Source organism: Varanus komodoensis, unplaced genomic scaffold (assembly GCF_004798865.1).
Source record: "Varanus komodoensis strain SLA01 unplaced genomic scaffold, ASM479886v1 scaffold2, whole genome shotgun sequence".
Taxonomy (NCBI): domain Eukaryota; kingdom Metazoa; phylum Chordata; class Lepidosauria; order Squamata; family Varanidae; genus Varanus; species Varanus komodoensis.
In genome coordinates, this window is record NW_025335568.1 from 3,580,624 (window position 1) to 3,602,387 (window position 21,764).

General features: G+C 45.7%; 1 protein-coding gene across 1 annotated transcript in view; it reads right to left on the minus strand.

Annotated features, from left to right (window-relative positions):
- Window positions 1-21,764, minus strand: part of ATRN (attractin) — a 146,255-nt gene that overhangs the window by 94,301 nt on the left and 30,190 nt on the right. Inside the window, exons 2-3 of the mRNA XM_044428469.1 lie at window positions 11,169-11,252; window positions 8,216-8,329 (exon numbers count right to left, since the gene is read on the minus strand). Of these exons, the coding sequence (XP_044284404.1) occupies window positions 8,216-8,329; window positions 11,169-11,252 (198 nt within the window). The remainder of the gene's footprint in view (window positions 1-8,215; window positions 8,330-11,168; window positions 11,253-21,764) is intronic.

Consider the following 21,764-nt stretch of genomic DNA (forward strand, 5'->3'; position numbering starts at 1 on the left):
CCTCTATGTATGTTATTTAGTACCGTTTCCCCGAAAATAAGGCCTAACCAGAAAATAAGCCCTAGCATGATTTTTCAGGATGCTCCTATTATAAGCACTAACCCCAAAATAAGCCCCAGTTAAGATCATCAGCCAGAAGGATGCATTTAATATGTCCGTTGCAACACAATTTGGGGTTTGGAGAGTTAAGACGATGTTCCAGAAGAAGATGACATGACTGTATTTGAATAAACGTAGATTTTTGTACATGAATAAATGTAGATTATTGTACATCTACATGGATGTAGCTGTGTAAGACATCACCTGAAAATAAGTCCTAATGCGTCTTTTGGAGCAAAAATTAATATAAGACCTGGTCTTATTTTCGGGGAAACACGGTAGCGACAGCTTATATAATATAGAGCACAGTCCTACCGCCTCTGGACAGCATCCAAGGGACTGCAAGATGTTTCAGATTCCCAGTACTGAGGTCACAGGCAGCACTCTGACCTCAGAGCTGGGAACCAGAGCTGGCCCCACACCACCCTGACGGCTGATAGGGAAAGCAACTTATGGCTTCTCTCCGAGGTCTGGAAAGCAACCTCAGGGGGAGCAGAAAGAGGGGCATCCCAGTGACACCTCTCCAGCCTCCTTCCCTACCCCCCCAAAACACCCTCCCCCAAAGAAAGCCCCTTCTAATAAAAATGCGGGACAGGAGGATGAGGAGGGAGGAATCATTCACTTCAGTCATCCTTCCCACACGCCACTGAATGAGTTAGGGCTGCTGGGCGCTGCCTCACCAGGTGGAAAGAGGAGACCCGATGCAATAGCTCAAGAAGCTCATCTGGCTCGTGTGTTTGCTGCTGAAGGGCAAAAATCCTCCCCACGCCCTCTAGACAAGGATGTCATGCTTTTAAATTGTACATAATCTTAACCATAAATCAAAGCGATGCGAGCGAGAATTCAGGTGCGCTTGCGAGAACAGCTGACAGGAGCCAGAATCGGTTTCACCTAAATGCCACCCCAGAGGTTTGAGGGAGCTTGTGGTAATTAAAGACCTAACACTGGCATCCCATGCATTATACAAGCACAAAATGCTCCAACGTACCAGCAAATATTACTAAGAAAACCCTTTCACATTACTAGGCATCTGCTAACAGTCTTGCGGCTTGGAAGGCGTAGAACAGTGACTATGACGACCACGCATAACAGTCTTTGCACCCAAGACACCAGAAGGTAAACTCCGGGACTCAGAAACATGGAAACAGAGCGAGTCAGAAGGGTCTCCCAGGCCATCTGGTCTGGCTCTGGGCTCCAGCCGGCTCTGCTCACGAAATACCTTCTCTGTGCACTTGTTTACTTGACTGTGCAGCTTACTAAATTTCACTTGTTAGGATTGTCAGGATGTGGAAGATGTTTGGAGCTAATAACGTTAGAAGGTTACACAATGGCAGAATAATGTGTTGCAAAAAGCATTAGTCAGTACTTGAATTTTCTATTACTGGGTTTACCTAACACGGCTGTTTTTGTGCATAAAGATTTAGTCACACATCTACATTTCTTAAGAAAGCAGAGAGGTCAAGTCTTTGCAGGAGAAGAAGACTCCCACCTCAGGTATTTATACATCACTACTGCTGTCCCAGGAATACTCAAGAGGTTGAGCTGAAGTGTTCCCTTGAGCAAAGGTTGTTTTGGAGGGGCTAGAAACATATAGGAAGCAGCAAGCACATTATCTGAAGATCAAAGAAGGCAGGGAAAACAGTAGCAGAAGCCATTAGCTGGAGCAGAGGAGTGCTTATGCACAGTTGCAGGGACGGAAATTGGGGCAATCAGAGAAATGATCATATTGACGCAGTGTTTTTCCTCAAAGACTCAAACCCTTCCCATACATCCTCCCACTGCTAACAAAGAACCGCACACACTCATACAAAAGATGGAGTGTGAGGCGGCAGGTGGCCCAAGTCCCTCCCCACCTAATGCAAGGTCGGTGTTGAGGTGCACCTCGGCCGATACTTGATTGTCTCAAGTAATCAGCATGTCTGCCTGCAGGATGGAGTCTCAAACCAGGGCCCTTCTCTTCAGGAAATAAGCAGCACTGGAAAGCACAGAACTGTGGCCCCCACAGCACTGGAGGTATTAGCCCGCTACAAGACAGACTGTGTGCAATATGCAAAACAACATTTAGGGGGGTAATAAGAATTTTGTCATTATAATTAATGTGAACATTCTATGAACACTATCCAAGCCCCTGTAACATTTCAGAGCTGATCTATGCTATGTCGTAAAAGTGGACACTCAAAATACGTCTGGCACACGTTCATTCCCACCCTGAAAGGTGTGAATGTGCTTCACAGCTTCATATAGCTGTTCTTCATTCAAATGCATAACTGCAATACTACCAACATGGAAGAAAAATGTTTGCTCGATTTATTATCCACTCACTTGTCTCAAGTGTGACATGTCATTCAGCCATCTTTACAAGGAAAAAAGGCTGTGGTGAAAGCGAAAACAGCACAAGAGCCAAATAAATGCAGCAAATAGTTTGCCCAGAACACAGCAAGGCAGAGAGCGGTGGGTGTTTGCTAGCCCTTGCCAGTCCTTCAGTGCAATCTATTACGTCAGCAGCAGCAGCAGCAGCAGGACTCCCCGCACCCCAAGCAAGAGGAGGTGAAGAATAAGCAGGAATTCAAAGCCACGAGAAGGGGGCTGCGCGCAAGGGATTCCAGGCGCAAATACGCCGGCAGCGACTGTTCCTCCCCCTTCCATCTGGCCACGCCACCACTCATCCTCCGTCGCCCCAGGTGCCCTGGCAAATGATTGGCACAAGGCAGGCACGCTTATCCAAGTACTACCGGGTTCCACAGGAGAACTCCAGGCGAGCGGCTCAGGCTGCAAGGATCCGGAAATGCCACAATCCGCTCTCGCTTGCGATCGCAGGCGGCCTGTCCAGTCACGTCATGCGAACAGCGTCCACGGCACCCATGGTGGCTCTTTGTTCCAAACCAAGCCGCCCGTGGACTCTTCTGGGACTGGAGTTGCCCATGGGGGCGCACCGTGTTGTCTGGAGGACAGAACCCGCCGTGCAACCAGCAAACCGTGCAGTGGGAAGAACATTCCCGGGCTGTTCCTGCCGGGCGCCTGCCATCGCCCAGACCCGGGCTGCCCCATCTGGGCTCTGCCCCAGCTGAGGGAGGCCGTTCCTCCCCGCAGTGTGACTGCCAACCAAATCCGAGCTCGGACTCTTCCCAAGCCTGGAAAGGGACCAAGGAAAGGGACCAAGTTGCTTCTGGAGAGCCATCCACACTGGCTGCTCCAGAGGTCCTTGCGCTGCTGCAGTGGCCCCTGCACAGGAGAGGGGAAGGGAAACCCCTGAGCCATACTTCAGAGGAGACTTTCCAAGCACCCAGCAAGGACGACAGGATCCACACCTCCTTGCATGGTCATGCGCACGTGTAGGCGAGGAGGAGAGGATATTCCTGCTCTCATGTCCCAGCAAGGACGACAGAGCCTTGCCAGGACGTGGGTGCTGTTTCCGGACAGCAAAAAATCCCTCGGGCCTTCAGTTTCGATGGAGGGGCATGGGGAGGGGCTCCCAGCATGGCCAGGCAATGTCCAGAGGGACTGCCTGCTGCCCCTTTGCAGAAGGCAGTCTCTGCCCGTTGCCCCAGCCAAGCCTGCAGACTCCCCGCAAAAGATAAAACGACCACTGAAAGCAAAGGCACAAGAGGCTGTTTTCCACAAACAGCAATCCCTTCCTAGCACGATCCTTTTCTCTCCTGGTGTTCTCTTGAGAGGGGATCAACATTCACCCTTTGTCCTGAGCACTTGGGGCGGGGTGGGGGGCGGGTTATAAATGGGTAAAAGTGCACACACCCCTCATTTTAAGGGGAAGGAAAAATGAACTGAAATGAAAGCGAAAACAGCGGTGAGCCAAAACGAGCCTCCAATCACAGCTGTCAGAGAGCACAGCTCATTCCTCCTGGATACTGCCTGGAAAGGGAGAGGAGGAAGTACCCACGGTGAGCATCATCTTCCACTGGGCTTGCCATGGGCACGTCCCAAAAACATCCAACCTGCAATGAATAATAGCCACGGTAGGCTCTTTGTTTTCCACTGCTCCAGAGGGCAGAGCACAGACCAGTGGGTCCGAATTACAGGGGGAGGCCATCAACTCCCTGAAGGGTCACATGGGACACTGGAACAGATGGCCTCAGAGGGAGCCAGATTCTCCCGTGTTAGGGTTACTGTGGCACTGGATTCCCTACGTTAGCGGGGGGCTGGACTAGATAACCTTGAGTTCCTCTCCAACCCTATGATTCTCAGATACAAATTTGCTCCATGCATATTATCTATTTATTTCTATATTGCCCAATAGCCAAAGCTCTCTATACGAATACCCAGGAAGACAGAGAGCGGGGATACAGCTGTTTCCTTAATTTCTGGCCAAAGGTGGCAGCTGGGCCTTGCTCCTTCCACACAGACAACTAAGCACCAATTCCACCTTCTAGGCACCCGAACACAAGTGACCATCTCACTTATGTAAAGAGCCAGCCATGAATAGTTTGAGAACATCAGCACAAGGGTGCCTTTTCCGGCCCTGTCTACCATCCCAACGTCCTGCACGGAGCAGGGGGCTGAACTGGAGGGCCCTCTGGCCCCTTCCAACGCTACTGTTCTGGGATGCCATGATATGAATGCATTTTCTGTTCAAAAAAAGCCCTCTGGGCAGACACCTCCATGTGCACAGCATTCCCACACTAAGATCTTCCTGTCAAGAGCAACACACACACATGCGCACGCATGCGCACGTGTGCTCAGAGAGCAAGAGAGAAGTATATAAAAATAATTTTGCATGAGACACTCCTCAGGTACTCAAGTTCCCTCAGCCTAATGATGTGTGCGCAGCACTCTATGCCAGCCGTTCCAAAGCCAATGTTTCATCACAGCTTAATGAAAAGTGAGCCCAGTTGTCCAGCCAAGGGAGAACGAAGAACAACTGGCACTTTTGTTTTCGCATCACAGTGGAGATGTTTTTTTTTTTTTTTACTGAAACATCTCCAAGGAGTTGCTCATTGGCGGATCCATTTTGTGAGCGGAGTTAACCTGCAGAATGCCAAGCCCGACACCTCTCATGGGAATTCCTTCCCATGAGGGACCCCAGACTGCTTCACGAGGCAGGTTTGCAATTCGAAGCCACCGCAATGGAGGGCTGCAAGAAGCATCTGGCAGCAATGAAGGGGCTTGTGACAGCTGCGAGGTTCCAAGATGAAAGAGAGGTGGGTGGGCCAGGCGAAACACAGCCAGCCTGCTTGACCTCTAGTGGCGGTTGCGCATGATGCAGTCCGAAAGGTAGCACGGAAGTTTTGGGCCTTCACAGAACCAAGGCCCATAATGAGTCATCACCACCCTGTGCCAGTGCAAGCCAATCTCCTGTTACTGCTGCAATGCTCTGCTTCAGAGGCAGGCTTCCGTGGGCACCGGGCCCAGGCACGCACCCCCTGCAAGGGGTCCGCTGCCAACTCGCAGGGCCTCCAGGCCCCGCTGCTCTTCTTTGAGCTCTTCCTCAGGGGCTCCGCCGGCTGGTCCGCCCACTCCACACATGCCAGCAGGAGTCAGAGGCAGAAGACAGCCGCAGCCTTCCCTCCAAGCAGATGTCCGGAGCGCGAGGCCTAGCGAACGGACTGTGAAGAGGAGCTGAGCCCACTCAGGCAGAGCCCCATGAAGTTATCTTGCCTGGCCCCAACCCAGCACCTTGCACTGGCAGCTTATCCAGGTACACCCATTCGTGCTTGGAGCCACTAACCAGCTAAGAATACCGCATGGTTATGGTGCTCACGAAGAACCAAAGCCAAAGCAGCCTGACTCCTAAGGCCAATGACGACAATTCACCACTGGCCAGTGGCCTGAAGGCAATCTCTCTAGCTTACACCCCAACACTCCAGCCACTGGTTGAACCACCCAGGTGGGTGCTTTAAGTGGAATATGCGTATCAGACGCGCAAAATGCAGCTCCACCATGTAAAATTAGAAGCCGGTGGCATATACTTCCCCACATAAGGAGGTGATGGTACAGAGTTACCAACCATGGCTCATATTCAAGTTATAGGACAGACTGATAACTCATTATTTACAAGGTGCAGCATCAGGACTGACTACAAACAGAAACACAACTGAGCACTTCCAAAATTTCATCATCCACTCCGGCCCCAGAAAAGGAGAAGCGATTTTATCTTACCACCTAAATACAAACTAGACATAAACCTTTCACGTTAGGTGTCTATGCATGTGGATTCCAAGCTTGTCCAAACAGAGGCATGCTGCCTGGATTGCAGTCCGTTTAATGCTAGAGTCGATTTACAGAAACCTTCTCTAAACTCACAGGAACTTTGCTGCCAATCTGCTATCCTGAGAAGCTTGTGAGTCCTGCATTGAGCAGGGGGCTGGACCCAACAGCCTTATCGGCCCCTTCCAGCTCTATATTCTGGGATTTCTTGATAAGCAGCCTTACAAGATGCTCCATTTCCTTCCATGTTTTGCTTGTCATTAGCAACTGCAGTGGAATGCAGAAGCTGAGACAATATGAGGCCACCAAAGAAGAGTCATTTGCAGATGAGAATAAAAAGGTTTTGTAACGTGCTAGAAAAGGAAGTGTAGTTTGTAAAAGCAAGCACCAAATCAGACGGATGACTGAGCAACTATCCCAATCCTCAGGCTCCTGGGGTTATCAAAGCTCATCCACATGTGACATGACTAACTTATGGATATGTCAATCAAGACTATGAGCTACAAATGCAGAAAAGTGCGAGATCTCCGTAACCCTGCCCTATTTAAATCAATTCTGAATCACTAGGAAGAAAAGTGTCAGAATGAATGCATTAAAACAGCCAGAAACACGAAAGAAGGCAGAAGGCTGAAGAAGGCAGACTATATATCTTACATATCCAAATGCACTTAATCCTCTGGCACTGAGTTCCTACTGTTTTATATGAATTTCAAAACACAGGCTTTAGCTTCCTGAACTACCTGGGAAGCCAATTAAAACCCCATTAATTGGAGAAAAATTAAATAAAAACAGCCAATTCACATCATGTGCACTCCACCTTGATAAATGAAAATGCTATTTCAGAATAAAGCATCTTCAAGAATTCTGCTAATCACTGGAAAGGAACAGCTGCATCACTTCCCGGTGCATCACCGCATTATTTCTAGGCAATTTCTTATCTCTTCCATATGTGAAAAGAATCATCCTGGAGTCCAAGTGCATCTCCTGCCCAAGACCAGGCTTGAGGATGTGCATGGGTGCCTAACAGCCCAAAATTCAATGGTATCCATATGGTGGCCGTATTCAATTATGCACACCTACCCAACACAGACTTAGAATTCCAGTAAGTAACGCAACCAACATGAGCTGAATGGGTAATTCTGGCCAAGGCAGTAGTTACATATGACCACCTTGCCACAGAGGGAAGGCCTACCAGTTAAGAGGTTTTGGTGGTCATCATAAGCCTAAATAAAAAAAGAGTAAGAGCACAAACTCCAAGGAATTACGGGAAAGATACACCACATACAAAAATACGTTCTTCCTCTTTCCCTGTGCTTCCTACCTACAGCTCTTCCTTCTTTCTTCCTAGTTCACACACTTCTCAGCCATCAGAAACTGTACTTTTTGTTGACTCAATACACACACACTGGCTTTGGTACCCGTTAAGAGAATTCTAGGCTTCTGTGGCCTGTACTAATGAAGTCCAAATCACAATTATTTTGCGTTTATACAAAGTGAATCCATATTCACAGCTCTTCCTTCACGCCAGCCACTACACGTTTAATGTAATGAGGTCATGGTGAAGATGTTCAGCCTCCAGCAGTTGTAAGCCTCGTGGAATTCTCGAAACCAAAAAACTACCATCACCTTTGTGCGTTGTAATAAATGGCACAGAGATATCACAGTAAAGGAGACAGATTACAAACATGAACATTTTTCCAACCAACTGTGGGGAATCTGTGTTTTCAGAATACCAGTTTTGATATGCTGAAATTCCCAAAGACTGGAGAACGGTGGGTGCAGGCACGCTGCGCCGGCCGTGGTTTGCACCACAGGCATTCCACTATTTCCACCACTGACCCTATTACCACCCTAGAATATAAAAAGAAAATCTAACTTTCAAGACCAAACACAGAGAACTGTGTGAAACTAACACAGCATACCAGTTAGTTCGACACTGTGCTGTGGGACTTACCTAAAAGCAGCCAGTAATGGAGCGTAAATTGAATCACCATCATATACATACAAGTGGTCCCAGCTGCATTCCGTTGCAAAATGATTAAAGCGGAGCCTAAGGATTGTGTTCGGCCTGAAGGAAGAAAACATGTGCAATGTTATTATCACAGACAGCATCAACATACTGCTCTCCTTCCCCAGAGCTGTAAAACGCAAGGCAAACGCTGACCTCAGATACCTGGTACGTTCGGGAGAAACCCACTGACTGTGGCCCTGTCCTGATGCATCTTTCATCAGCATTTGTGTGTGGCGAGTGCGACTGGGCTTACAAGACACGCGGGAAGCTGCCTTCTCCTGAATCAGACCAGCCTCGGTCCCTCTGGCCCAGGACTGCCAACGCTGCCTGGCCATAAGGGCTCTCCAGGGTTCCAGGTGGGAGTTGTCCCTGCTGGGCCTGGAGATGCTGTGGACTGCACCTGGTACCACCTGCACACCAAAAGGGTGCTGCACGGCATCATCTCAGCGCAGAGAGGAACTCCCTGATTGTGAGCAGTCAATGCTGTATCACACTGCCCACAGGTTCATGCTAGGCCTATAAACTGGGAATCAGCCTTAGAAAGGAAGGCATCATCATCCAAGCAGTCATATCATGCTGCTTTTGTGAGGCCGAACTTTCTCAGGCCACAGGTAAGGGGCAGTGCATGCTTAAATGCCCCCATATTAAATCGATCGATCGCTCTCTGTTTTCTTTAGCCACAGATGCATCTCATGAAGTGGCTTAAGCTATGGGAAGACAGCTTGCCTTAAGAACTCAGACTTTCAGTTATGTTCTCTCTAACATCAAGGACTGCAATAAGTTCTCCCATTTAAACCATCCGTTTCTTATCACCAGATCATTTAACACGAGGGGCATCACTTTTACAAAGGCCATGGCTTCTCAGAGAAGCATTCCATGTGGACATTCCATTCATATATATCATGTGCTGCATTATATTCTACACAATCCTCTTACAGCTTGTGTATGAATGCATGCATTACTTCGTATGAAAAAAAATACAGGTCGAGGGTGCTGGCATCTCAAAAATGCCACAAAATATCATGACTGAATTTAATCAAAAGCATCCTTCAGAAGAATGGGCAATATGACCATCACTATGCCTTTTTTTAATCCCTTACATGAAACTACTCCAGAAGCTGGAGGAGATCAAATATCAATATAGTTCACAAAAGCTGCTTTCCACAGCTTGAAGAAGCTTTCCTAAAAGGTCAACAGCATCTATGAAGTCTTCTTTAGGTAAACATAATCAGAGAAAGCTAACATTTCTTTGAGAAAACTGTTTTTTTGTTCAGAGCAAGTACAGGCAGCTTTACTTTTAGCACAGTAAGAGCTGGACTGCTAGCCAAGGAACCAAGCATGTAAGCTTCAGGGGGGATGGATTATTCCCCCTCCTTCACTTCAACCAAAGAAGGGAAATAGCTTTAAAACTTCATAGAAATCCCCAACACTAAACAACATGGTTAATACACTTGGGTTTTGTTACCACATAATTATACTTCTCAATTATTTCCCCAGCTTTACTAACGCTTAACCACAACTTGTTGAAGGAGGGAGAAACACCCTTTCCAGCTTAAATCTGATCTCCACTTCCCGTGGCCAAAACGTTTGCTGTGTTCTTCACCTTAATGCTACAAGCAAAAGGAAAATGAGTGTATTGTGTGTATTTTTGTATTTAGTGGTAATTTATTATGTTCTATTGTATTTCAATGTATTTTATTGTGTTGTAAGCCGCCCCGAGGCTTCGGCAAGGGGCGGCATAGAAATGTTATAATAATAATAATATAATAATAAATAAGCATGACCTTGGCCAGACTACCAGCTACTGTTGGTGAGATTTTCCACACCAAAACAAAAGTGCACATAACATTGATAAAATGATAAACTAGAGACAGTTCCAGTAGTTATTTTTGAATAGTAAATTATTTTCCGTTTAGGAACTGGTCATATATCCAGCCAATAAAATAAAACCAATGAAAAGGGTAAATGCAAGGAAAGCAATCAATGGTACTAATAATATTAGATCAGGCAGAGTTCAACTAAGCTGCTGTTTACTGATGCTGCCAAAGCATTTGATTAAGTGGAATGTACTCTTATTCAAAGTTTCAGATTATAATCTTGCACCTCAGTTTATTGAATGGCTTTAGCAATGCCTCAGCCAGAATTTTGGTCGAATAACAGGATTACAAGGCAAGTCTGTAGTCTTTCATCACTTTTATCCATTCAGGCTATAGAACCACTGATAAATCAGCAATGCTATTTATCTGGCACCAAAGTACACAGCATTACAGCAGATGCGACTCAGGTCAAAACTATAGGCTTGATGCCATAATAATGCAGCTGCCTCAGTCTGGCCCTTCCTTACCTAAAGTATTGGAGTTAATTAGAAAATATAACAGCATTCCAGACTATACTCTAAAATCAAAGTTCTTATCAGTAAATTTATCAAGATGAGAAGAACCAGAATTCATTACATCTGGTTACGATCTTAATGTAGTTGTGTATCTAATTAAATATTTAGGAGATTATGTACAGGTCTTTATAAACTAACTAAAATAAACCATGACCCATGTATTTAAAAGGTACACCAAGGTAAAGCTAATTGGAAAAAAATGAAACTACCATGGTTGGGTAATCTGCAGCCTGTTAAAAGTAAAATGAGGTAAAATTTCATGCATCCAAAAAAGAAAAAAAGAGAGAAAGGAAAGGAAACAGCAGTGTAAGTAACATTATTAAAACAATTTAAAAATCCAGGTTTCTGTGATTGCTATTCAAGAGTAAATTATTTCCACTTCTGGAACGGTACATACATGCACGTAACAAAAAGAAACCTAAAATATTTAAAAGGTTATGGATTTACCTACACACAGACAAAATTACTGCCAATTTTGTGGAAGTTAAGAAATGCATTACTCACCATCCCTCAATAAGCCATGTGCATTTTGTTTTGTATTTATAGTTCCCAGGTCCATCTGTTACATACCCTGAAGGTCCAGTAAGCCTGTGAAGAGAAAGCAAGCATGTAGCATCCTGTCATGATTCAGTATTTGTTTTATCACAACTATTCCAAAACGGACAGAAAATAAAGAACTGCTAATATCATGATGCATTTCACAAATCTATGGTACAGCCATGCTTGGCAACTGTGCATAGTTTTGGTTACAGCAGCTCAAAAATATTGTAAAGATGGACAACCAAAATTATCAAAGAAAAGGAGCAAGTTTCTTATCAGGAAAGGTTATAATGTTCAGGGCCTCTCAGCTCAGGAAAATGTGAATACGGTGAGGCATAATAGAGGAAGAAAAGTATTTTCCTCTTTCTCTCATTATACTAGACCCTCGGGTCATCCAAAGATAAATGGTGGGAGAACTAAGAGAGGGGAAAGGAAATACTTCTTTATACAGCACACAATTGTAACAACGGAATGTGCCGGGTAGTGATAGCCAGAAACGTTGATGGCTTTCAAAGGGGATTGGAAAAATTCACTGAGGATAAGTCTATCACTCCTTAAAGCTAGAAGTTACCACCAGTATCCACCACTCATGCTCTACTTGTGGAATTTCCACAGGCAGCTGGTTGGCTAGAGTGTGTACAGAATGCTGAGCAAGATGGTTTGACCCTTACAGATGGTTTGATGCCTCTTACATTTGCATACCTTCAAATCAGGCATTAAATTAACCTTGTGTCCTTTAGGCTAGCTTTTCAGTGAAGAGCTGTCACCCCTTCCTTGCAATTTTAACGGTAGATGGAAAAGGTAAAATCAGATATAATGAACATGTTTACCCATGATTTTGGAAACTGAAAATATTTAGTGCATATTTATATTAGTGCTTTTAGAAGTTCCAATATAGAATTTCTTTATAACCCATCTAAAAGAGTCCAGAGTGTCTGATATGCAGCTACCGTTCTTAGGAAAATCTATTATTTCTATCACATTCAATACAGCTGAAAATATGTTTATAAAAGTTTGCCATTCCCAAACTTTCAGCAACACTCTACGAATTTCCAAAGTGTCTGGTCAAGGGTTTTGGCTTTCTCCCTTTACCAAGACAAACTAAGAGTGCAAAACCGCATATCCAACTCTTGCCCAGTTCATAGATAATGAGAAGCCATCAGGAGTAAATTTCCCTGTGGGATATATTGGTGCAGCGGCTGTTGCTGCTGCTCCGATGCCAAATGTCTGAGCACGGCAGGGCTGCCATTGCTTCCTATTAAGTCTGAACCAACAGAAGGTGGGCTGTTGGGATGGTTAATAAGACCCCCAGAGCCCATGGGCTGTTCTAGGGTTGTGAGTGGCTTGTCCACTACCGCAACAACCCCACTACATCTGACTCCACACTTCATATGCGTGCACTTCCGCCTTTATTTGTCCATGGCAAGCATCGCAACAGCATGTTTATGCACCATAGAATTCACTTCCTGCCGTCGATGTAAGTAAGACAGAACCTGCCTCTACAAAGGACACTATCCACTGATATGCAGAACCAGAAGCATAGGCAAATGCTACTCTGGGTTGCAAACATTATGCCCTGGGTCGGTCGGTCGGTCTCTCTTTTTTCCTGAATGCATATAAGTATTTTCCAAGCATCTGAGATAAAACACCCCGTCACCATGCTGCATGACTGATTTTTCTTTTTTTTAACACTCTAATCTTACACAAAATAAAGTTACTGTTCATTGTCCATTGCTAGAATTAGTCCTTCAAACAGAAATAAAAAAGGATGGCAACGACAATTGAGATAAAGTGATAACGGACTCCACAGATTATATTATCTACTTTTTCAAATAAGGTATATTAAGTCACCTCAGCATAAACTGGATGTAATACAGGATTAAGCAAGCATCTCTAGACAATCTATTTTCCAGTTTTCTGATCTGCGGTGGGAAGCCTGTCATTGGCCTGCCAGACCTAGGACCACACTGCATTTAGCATCTCCCTAACTTAGGCATGGCGGGCGGAAAAGAGAAAGACACACAATACTGGCACAAGCAATTCTGCACCACGTGCTGGTGAGAGGTCTCTACAAGCAGCCAGGGCTCAGAGCTTGTCAAAGAACAGGATCATTCTGAGCCAAAGGAATATGGTAGAGTGACCCGAACTGCTGTGGGTCTTGAAGATGGTTTAGAACAGACACCCCAAAGCTGGTGCTGTACAATTGTGCTGGACTAAAGCTATCAACTGCAACCCAAGCACAACCCAGTATGTTGTCATAGTCCACAGTCGTCATGGGGGTCCCATAGTTGTCATGGGGGTCATAGTCCAACCAATATGGGGAGCACCAGGCTGGGGAAGGCCGAGTTTAAAAGTCATAGAAACACCTTTGTGAAGAGCTAAGCAAATATTCCTATGGGGACTTTGGCATGTGTGGGACAGGAGCTTGTGGCAATGTCAGCATCTTTAGAAGGGGCCATAACAGGCCCAAATGGGCCTCATTTGCTGGTGGCAAAAAGATGTGCAGAAAGACAACCTGGCTTTTCCAGTTCTTTACCAGCAGACAGAATTGCACACATCTGTTTGAGAAAGCCACACCTGGAATGCAAAGTCTGAAAAGTGACGGTTTGGCTTACAGGCAATTCTGCACAAGCAGAATTATAAGAAGCGTTTTTATTTCAGAAGTGCAAAAATTCTTTTGTAACTGAATGTATAAAGAAGCAAGGTTGTCCCTTTTAGCTGTAACAGGAGAGACTGAATGATCAACAGCCCTGAAAAATTCAGACTATGAACACACAATACTAAGTACAGGCTCAGGTGTTTAATTTGGTCTTGTTTTCTCTAAGGCCCGATGCTCTCAGTAGCATGCACATTTCAGAATCTAATTGTGCAAAGAGCACCCATGTATCAATTCAGCCGGCGCCCTGCGAGTAATTGATGGCAAACAAACAGACTCGGTAGCTCAAACAAATCTTGCCTAAGTGGAAAAAGATCTTGTGCAATCTGCCCTTGTCTCAAACAACTTTACCCAGAAATTATTACAACTGACCTATTCTGAAAGCAATTACTGCCACTTTCACTGCACAAATAGCATTACAGAACGTCTCGAGCGTTGCTTGTGAGTCCTGAGCTGTCGTCATGAAGTTTCAACCCCGAATGAGACTTTGGCTTTTTGTGCTAAACAGAACCCCTGCACCCCTGCATGTGGCCAACCCAGGAGAATTTCAGTATCAGCCTATAAATTATTTACTTACCTTGACCAACTTTAAAACTGGCCTCGCTGAGCTAAGCAGCCTACTCCCTTTCCAAGAACTGTGCGCACAACATGAACTCTTATCAGAGTTAACCTGAGAAACATTGGACCTGCCGCCATTCTGCTGCTAAATACAGTGCCGCAGGACAACGCCCCCCAATCTGGACCCCTGCAGACGTGCTGCTCCGCCGCACATCGAGCGCACCGGGTTGGATGAGGCCGTCCTACAACCAGGGCTTGCCTCTCGCTTGGAATGCTAACACTCACGCCGGAATATTTGTTTCCCCGCACGGCACCATCACAGCAAAACAGCTGTACCTTAACGCCAGCGCTGCCCTTTTTTCAAATCCATGTTCAACAAGGGTTCTGACTCAGTGGAGCATTCCAGTGAGGCTGACTTATCAGATCACACTACTGGCAGGTTAATATATTTCTATGCCTTGCCTGTATGTACCAGAGTCACCCCCACAACACACACACACACACACACACACAGATACACACAGAGCTACAATGCTGTAAAATGGAACTAGTTCAAAGTGTGGTACCAGACAAAGAGGCAGAATTCAACAGCAGACACAATACTGGCCTCAACTCCCTGGACAGTCGTGTAACCTGGGAAAAGCTCTCGGGCAGAACTACCGTTTCAGATATGTCAAGACATGACGTACCTGCAGTGAGAACACAAATACGTAAATGATGGATACGTGCTAGGGATGACTGAAAAAATCTGGATGTATCAGAACAGAAAGCCACTGCATCCCCATCGCTTTTCTTCTTTCCTTTTTAAAGACAATCGCTCCGATGTCTTCAACACACATCTGACATCATTCTTCCTATGATGCTGAACATCAGTGTGTTTGTACTGCAGTGATTAGCTCCCCAAAACCAAGGTCAAATGACAGCTATTTCCACCTGGAAGTATTTTGCAACATTTTACAAGGACCACTCTCAATCAGGCAAATGCATGGAGAATAAGGTCATCGACGGCTCCCGGCCCTGACAGCCATATGCTACCTGAAGTGTCAGAGGCAGTGTGCTTGTGTACACCAGAGACTGACGAACGGGGACAGGCGCGTGCTGTTGTGCTCATAGCCTGCTTGTGTGTTTCCCTGGGCAACTGTTGGCCACTGTGTGAACAGAACGCTAGACTAGATGGAGCCTTTGTCGATGCGGCAAGGCTGCTCTTATGTTGTTAGATTTCCTCTTCAAGACAGTTTCCTTTGTGAACGTCTTTATTCTTACTTCCCACTCCACCCATGTGCAGGATATATGCAGCTGAAATCAACTGGAACAAATTAAGTTGCATTATTGGAAATCTCGTCTCAGTAACCTGTTTGAGCTCTTTGAGAGTGTAAGCAAGCACGCAGACAGGACAATCGGAGGGCCTTGTTTGCTTGGACTTCCAATGGCTTTCGACTAAGTCCCTCACCAAAGGCTCCTGAAGAAACTAAGCAGACATTGAATAAAAGAGCAGGACCTTTAAAGAACAGAAGACAGAGGGTGGGAATAAACAGCAACTTCTCCCAATAGAGAGAGGGAGACCCACAGGGTCCTGCAGTAGGACCAGTGCTTTTCAACCCGTTCACAAATGATCTGGAATTGGGAATAAACAGTGAAGTGGCCAAGTTCAATGAAGACACCAAACTATTCAGGATGGTTAAACCCAAAAGGGATTGCGAGGAACTCAAAAGGAAACTCTCCGGGTTGGGAGAATGGGCATCAAAATAGCGAATACAGTTCAGTATAAGCCATCATACAGCAACACATGTCAGGGCAAAAGATCCCAACTTCAATGGGATCTGAGCCAGCAGCAAATGAGCAAGGAGGGGATCTTAGGGTACTCATGGACGGCTGAATTAAAATGCCTGCCCGGTGCCCAGCTGCTGTGAAGAAGACAAACTTCATGGTAGGCATCAGCAGGAATGGAATAGAGACGAGAATGGCCAGAAACTCACTCACTCCCCTTATACAAATCCCTGGTGTGACCACATTTAGAATACTGTGTTCAGTTCTGGCTGCCTCAACTGATAAGGATATTATCGAGCTGGAAAAGTACAGAGAACACAAATGATCACAGAGCTGGAACAGCTCCCTGTGAGGAGCAGCCATGAGAAACGGGACTGTCCAGCTTAGAAAAAGGCCCAGTTGGGGGGACAGGATGGAGGAGTTCAAAGTGATGCAAGGGCTGGAGAAAATGGAGACATTGTACTGCCTCTCCCATAACACCCAGGCCCCAGGTTATGCCCCCAAGCTGATTGGGACGTTTAGGGCAGATAAAGGGAAATGCGTTTTCCACTTCCCTATGAATTTCACTGGGATAGGAAGTTGCAGTGGCCACTAATTTCAATCATTTTAAAAGAAGGCTGGACAAACTCATGGGGGAGGCGGCTGCCAGTGGCTGCTAGCCTTGCTGACCATCTGCAGCCTCCCTTACCAGAGACTGCCTGCCTGCCTGCGCCAGCTGCTGAGGAGCTGGGCAGGCGGAGGACTTGCCCCCGTCCTGCTGGAGGGACCCTGTGGGCAGCTGGTTTGCCACTGTGTGGATGGAGGGCCGGACTGGATGGACCCTTGGCCTGATGCAGAGGGGCTCTTCTTGTGTTCCTGTTCTTGCACGCTGACGGTATACTATCCACTTCAGCATGTTACACAATTGCAGGCGCTACCCTTGCTTATCACACCAGAAATATAACAGCATGCACACACGAACTATCCTGCACAGCAGCCTTTTAAAACATGGTCCCCTCCAGCTTTGCCGCTCAACTTCCATCAGCTCCGGCAAGCATGGGCCACGGATCGGAAATACTGGGAGCAGCATTCCAAAAACTCTGCAGGGCATCAGGCTGGGGAAGGCTGAGCTACTGTCACACCTGTGCTGTTGGGCTGTGCATCTGGAATGGAGGCTTTGGGTATAATCCAGAGAAATTTACATGTGCACTACAGGAATGATTTTCAGCATTTCCTGATTGAATATGCTACCCCAATCTCAAAATTCACAAGCGTCGCATTTTTGGAAAATCCAGTGCCCCTGCCACTAGCCTCTTGCTGCCCAGAATGACAATGCACGTTGTAAGATTTGCTAAGAACCACCACCTGAAATGGGTTTGCAGCAGGACTACTATGTTTAAATCAAGCGATCAGTAAGACTGGATTTCTCCATCTACTTGACTAACTTCAAATGTGCCTGGCTTATTTGGTAACACTGTTCTCTTTTCTAGCACTACTGTAGCGCACATGATTACAAAGAAGAGATTGAGTGAATATACAGATTGTATGTACATGCAATGAAAACAGAAAAAGGCAATGCTATCATGATGATGTTCTTCAGTGCTTTGTAGCATTTCAACAGGAATGAAGACCAGCCCAGGTTAAAACATTTTAAACCTTCTTTTTAATTATTTTTCCCTCTGTAGCAGACTGGCTCACATTAACTGCTTATTCCACTTGGCAAAAAAGAAATCAACTGACTGACAAGAGTTAATTTGGCACAGAAAACTACTGCAAATCTTGCCAGACCAGCTTTGTCCTATACCCCAAAGGCATGGTACAATTAGCACAAAGCAACTCCTTATCTACTCATTATGGGGTAAAGAGTGAGGCTCGTAGTCAGAACAGCTCACATGCCTAATTATACAGTCCAGCCTTTCCTCCTCTACCATGATCTGTATTACAGATAATTCACATGTCAGTAGGAGGCCTGGATGCTCCTGACCCAGCTCACTGTAGAGAATCATTATGACCTTACAAAACAGTCAACGGTTCATCACGATGCTACGCACGATGGCCTTGGCAGCCATGGTACCGAGCTGGGATAATACACATCACCCAATGAAAACCACTGCCCCAAGAGCAAAGGCCTCCAATACACCCGGTCAAGCAAATATATTTTCACCCGCACGCGCATTCTACCCAGTACTGAACTAACTCCAGCCATCAGGTTGCCTGGGGACCTAGAAAGTTACTGCGCACTGTTCAAGATCTGATCTCTTCTTCCCAATAATTCTGTCAAGCCTCGCCTGGAGTTTATCAGTAATTAGACATTACAGCGTGGGACAGTAATCTCACCCACCACTAGTATACACAAAGAAATCTGCAAAGCAACAATGCAGGGCTTAATTTCTTGCTCACGGAGAATGCGTGCTGGAAAAATGGTTATGAAGCCATGAACAACACATCTCACTCTGTCACCTCCCCTCCGGCCGCCAGGCACCAGCTCCAGCACAAGATCCTGGCTTGCTTTAAGCCAGAGATTCCCTTTATGTCCAACCTAGGCAACTCTGGTTGTCAGTTAACCAACCAGAATAACATGAAACTGCAGTTCAAGAAACATGGCCAAATGCCCACGCATGTGGCTACTCAGTTTCTGCAGGAGCTGCGCCATTTCCTTGTAAATGAATGAAAGTAGAAGCAAAATAAAAAAGCAGGCAGCCGTCCTGCAGCGCATACACCAACAGCAATGGTGTGAAGCCAAGCTCACATCTCTCTCCCCGTCAGTCACCGCACTGAAACCACAACACCATCTGTCTATCTTTCCCACACCCCGAATGGGGCAACCTCCCGTAGACAGGGTAGGTATTTCTAGCCATTAGCTCTAACTCAGGAAGATTGGCTAATCTAGAGCTATTATCGGGCTTAGAGATGGTTGAAAGGCTGGTCACACAATGGGAAAGAAAACCATTATGCCATCCTGGCACGAGCGAATGAGAAAGTCCCTGCTGCCAGGGCATCCAACATGCAACCAGTTTTACGTCACAGGTGCTGCTCCGTAACATTTGCAGCTCCATTAATTCTCTGGAAATGCATATATAGCCAAATGAAACCAACCTGGCCCCTTTGCATTTGGTCATATATGTATATCACACAAATACGGTATAGCGCACCTTGCAGTCGAAGCAAAGGCTACTACCCACCTCTACCAAAAAAGCCAACAACTGAAAAACTGTGGGTGGGGTGGGGTGGGGTGGGGTGGGGCCCTTTTTGCGGCCTCATACTTTTTTATACTCCCCGCCATCCCACAAACGTACTGCCAAAGGTCAAGGGACAGCAAATAAAAAGTTATAATTGCGTTTTAAAATGGAGTGCTCAGGGAGCGTCATGCCTTGGTTTGAAATGAAATTGTGGCTTGGCTCTTGCCACCAGAATTCAACAGCCATTTCAGCCATGAAGGGTCGAAGCCCTCGTGGGGCGGAAGTTGCCCCCAGCCCCTCAAAAGTACCTCGCATCAGATCTGAGAATGGAGATGCCATGGTAATGCATTTGGAATCTCACAGGGTGCAAACTATCGTGCCGACTGCTTTCTATAACCTCCGTTCCAGACAGTGTGCGTCACCTGCTGACGCAACGGCCGGATCCCAAAATTAGAAATATACCATATGCAAAAATGAAGTATCTTGAAATACACACGCTGGTATCTAACCTACATTATTCTGCACCTGTGTGCCAATGTTTCAAACACTGGCCAGGCGCCCAAAATAGTATGTATGATGTTCTATGCAGGGAGTTTTCCAGTCTTCCTCCTCTTTATGGGAGCCTATCACCACTTTCCTGCCTCAATGACATGGGGACGTGCCAGAATACTATGTCATGGGGCACAAAGGGCTTCCCTTCTACTCGAAGGGAAACATCTACAGTTCTTGAAACACGCTTCCCAGGTACGCACAGGCACTGGTCCCTGCATCAGCATCACAATTTCCTCATGTAAAAGTCAGTAAGGGCTAAGGTTCACTTAGTTCAACCTCCCAACTACACGCAGCTGGCCCAGAATGACTGTTCTGAAACATCCAGGCTAGCGTTTAATTCAGCCAGATACGTCCATTGGACCTAGGGTGAAAACAGAACCCGTTTCCTAGGCAATCCCAGTCTAACCAGTAGGCCACTTATTACAGATCTGGGAGGGAGAAGGCATCTTCTTGGTGGACTCCTTCTGTACAAGGATTACTGACCTGTTTACAAACCAGAACTACTGATAGTTACCTCCAGAGCTGAAAACCTGTTCTCAGATTCCCAATATGCTCAGCTAGGGAGCTATAAGCTCTTCTGCTCAGCACCCCTCCATTCAGCCAAGCACGTGACAAAAATTACAAGAAAGGCCCATAGGAGTGACTCAGCTAACATTTTTAAAAAACACATTTGACAAAACCTTGCGGAATAACTGAAAACGCACACGTTAACTTTGTAAGCATGCACAAACGTTTAATTAGTAATACATTTTTAAAACACTACAGCTAAAAATCCAGATATACTTCATTTGGGGGGAGGAAGGAAGAAAAGAAGTACCAGAGAAGGCAACAATCACACACAAAGAATTCCAGCTAATCAAATTTAAGCTATTTTCTTACACGACTGGAATCTTGGGCTTGAGAACATATGCAAAGCTCCTCATAGAAAAGATCTTGGGCCTCCTGATTAGTTACTGTTGTGAAGAGTCTAACCAGCAAATCAAAATATTATTTAGCTGCTAGAGCATCTTCTTAACAATACCAAGCTTACATTTTAACATTGCTGATCACTTCCAATCAGACAAAGCAGCATGCAAAGAGCTGAAGTACTTTATGCACAGTGGTAACTACGCATAAGAGTTAGTCTTTTCATGTTTCCTAACAGGGTGCTAGAACATAAACTCTCTATTCTATCAGAACATTGGGGTTTGTCTCACTCACTAACTTCCTTGGTGTTAGGAATGAAAATCAGGTTAAAATACCAGGAGAGTAAGCCAGTTTTCAGTAATGTGAACTGTATGGAAATATGTGAATTCTACTGAACCAAACAGAACTCTAGTCAAAACCATCGGTTCAAAATGTAGCAAGGAATTAAGAACTAAAATACAAAACTGGCTCCAAAGCACAAGAAAAAGGGATGACCTTTGAAACCTAAGATCTAGTAGATCATATGCATGATATATATTTGGTTCAAATAGAAGTTCACTCAAATATGACTGTACTAGCACACAAAGAGAAGACAAGGGTATGTGAAGCCAAATTAATTCGCCGGGTTATCAGGCTCCACAGAGCTTTCAGTCCCCACTTCAACAGCAGCCCCACACAATCCACCTTCAGCAACTGCCTCCCATCTAGCACAAAGAGCTATTTTACAGGGGAAAGGAGCAAGAAAATGCATACTTGATATAACCTTCCTTTTCCCAAAAAGGAGGCCTGGGGTTCACAATCAACCACCCACAGAGCACATTCGGTCTCCAAAAAGAAAAGAGAACACCTCGCCATCCAGATCTTTTCCTCAGGTATCTAGAGATATATGGAGACATCACCTGCATCTTTAATTTAAGCATGTTTTGAATCTTTCCAGCACTGGTGCATTTTGAAGTGAATGCC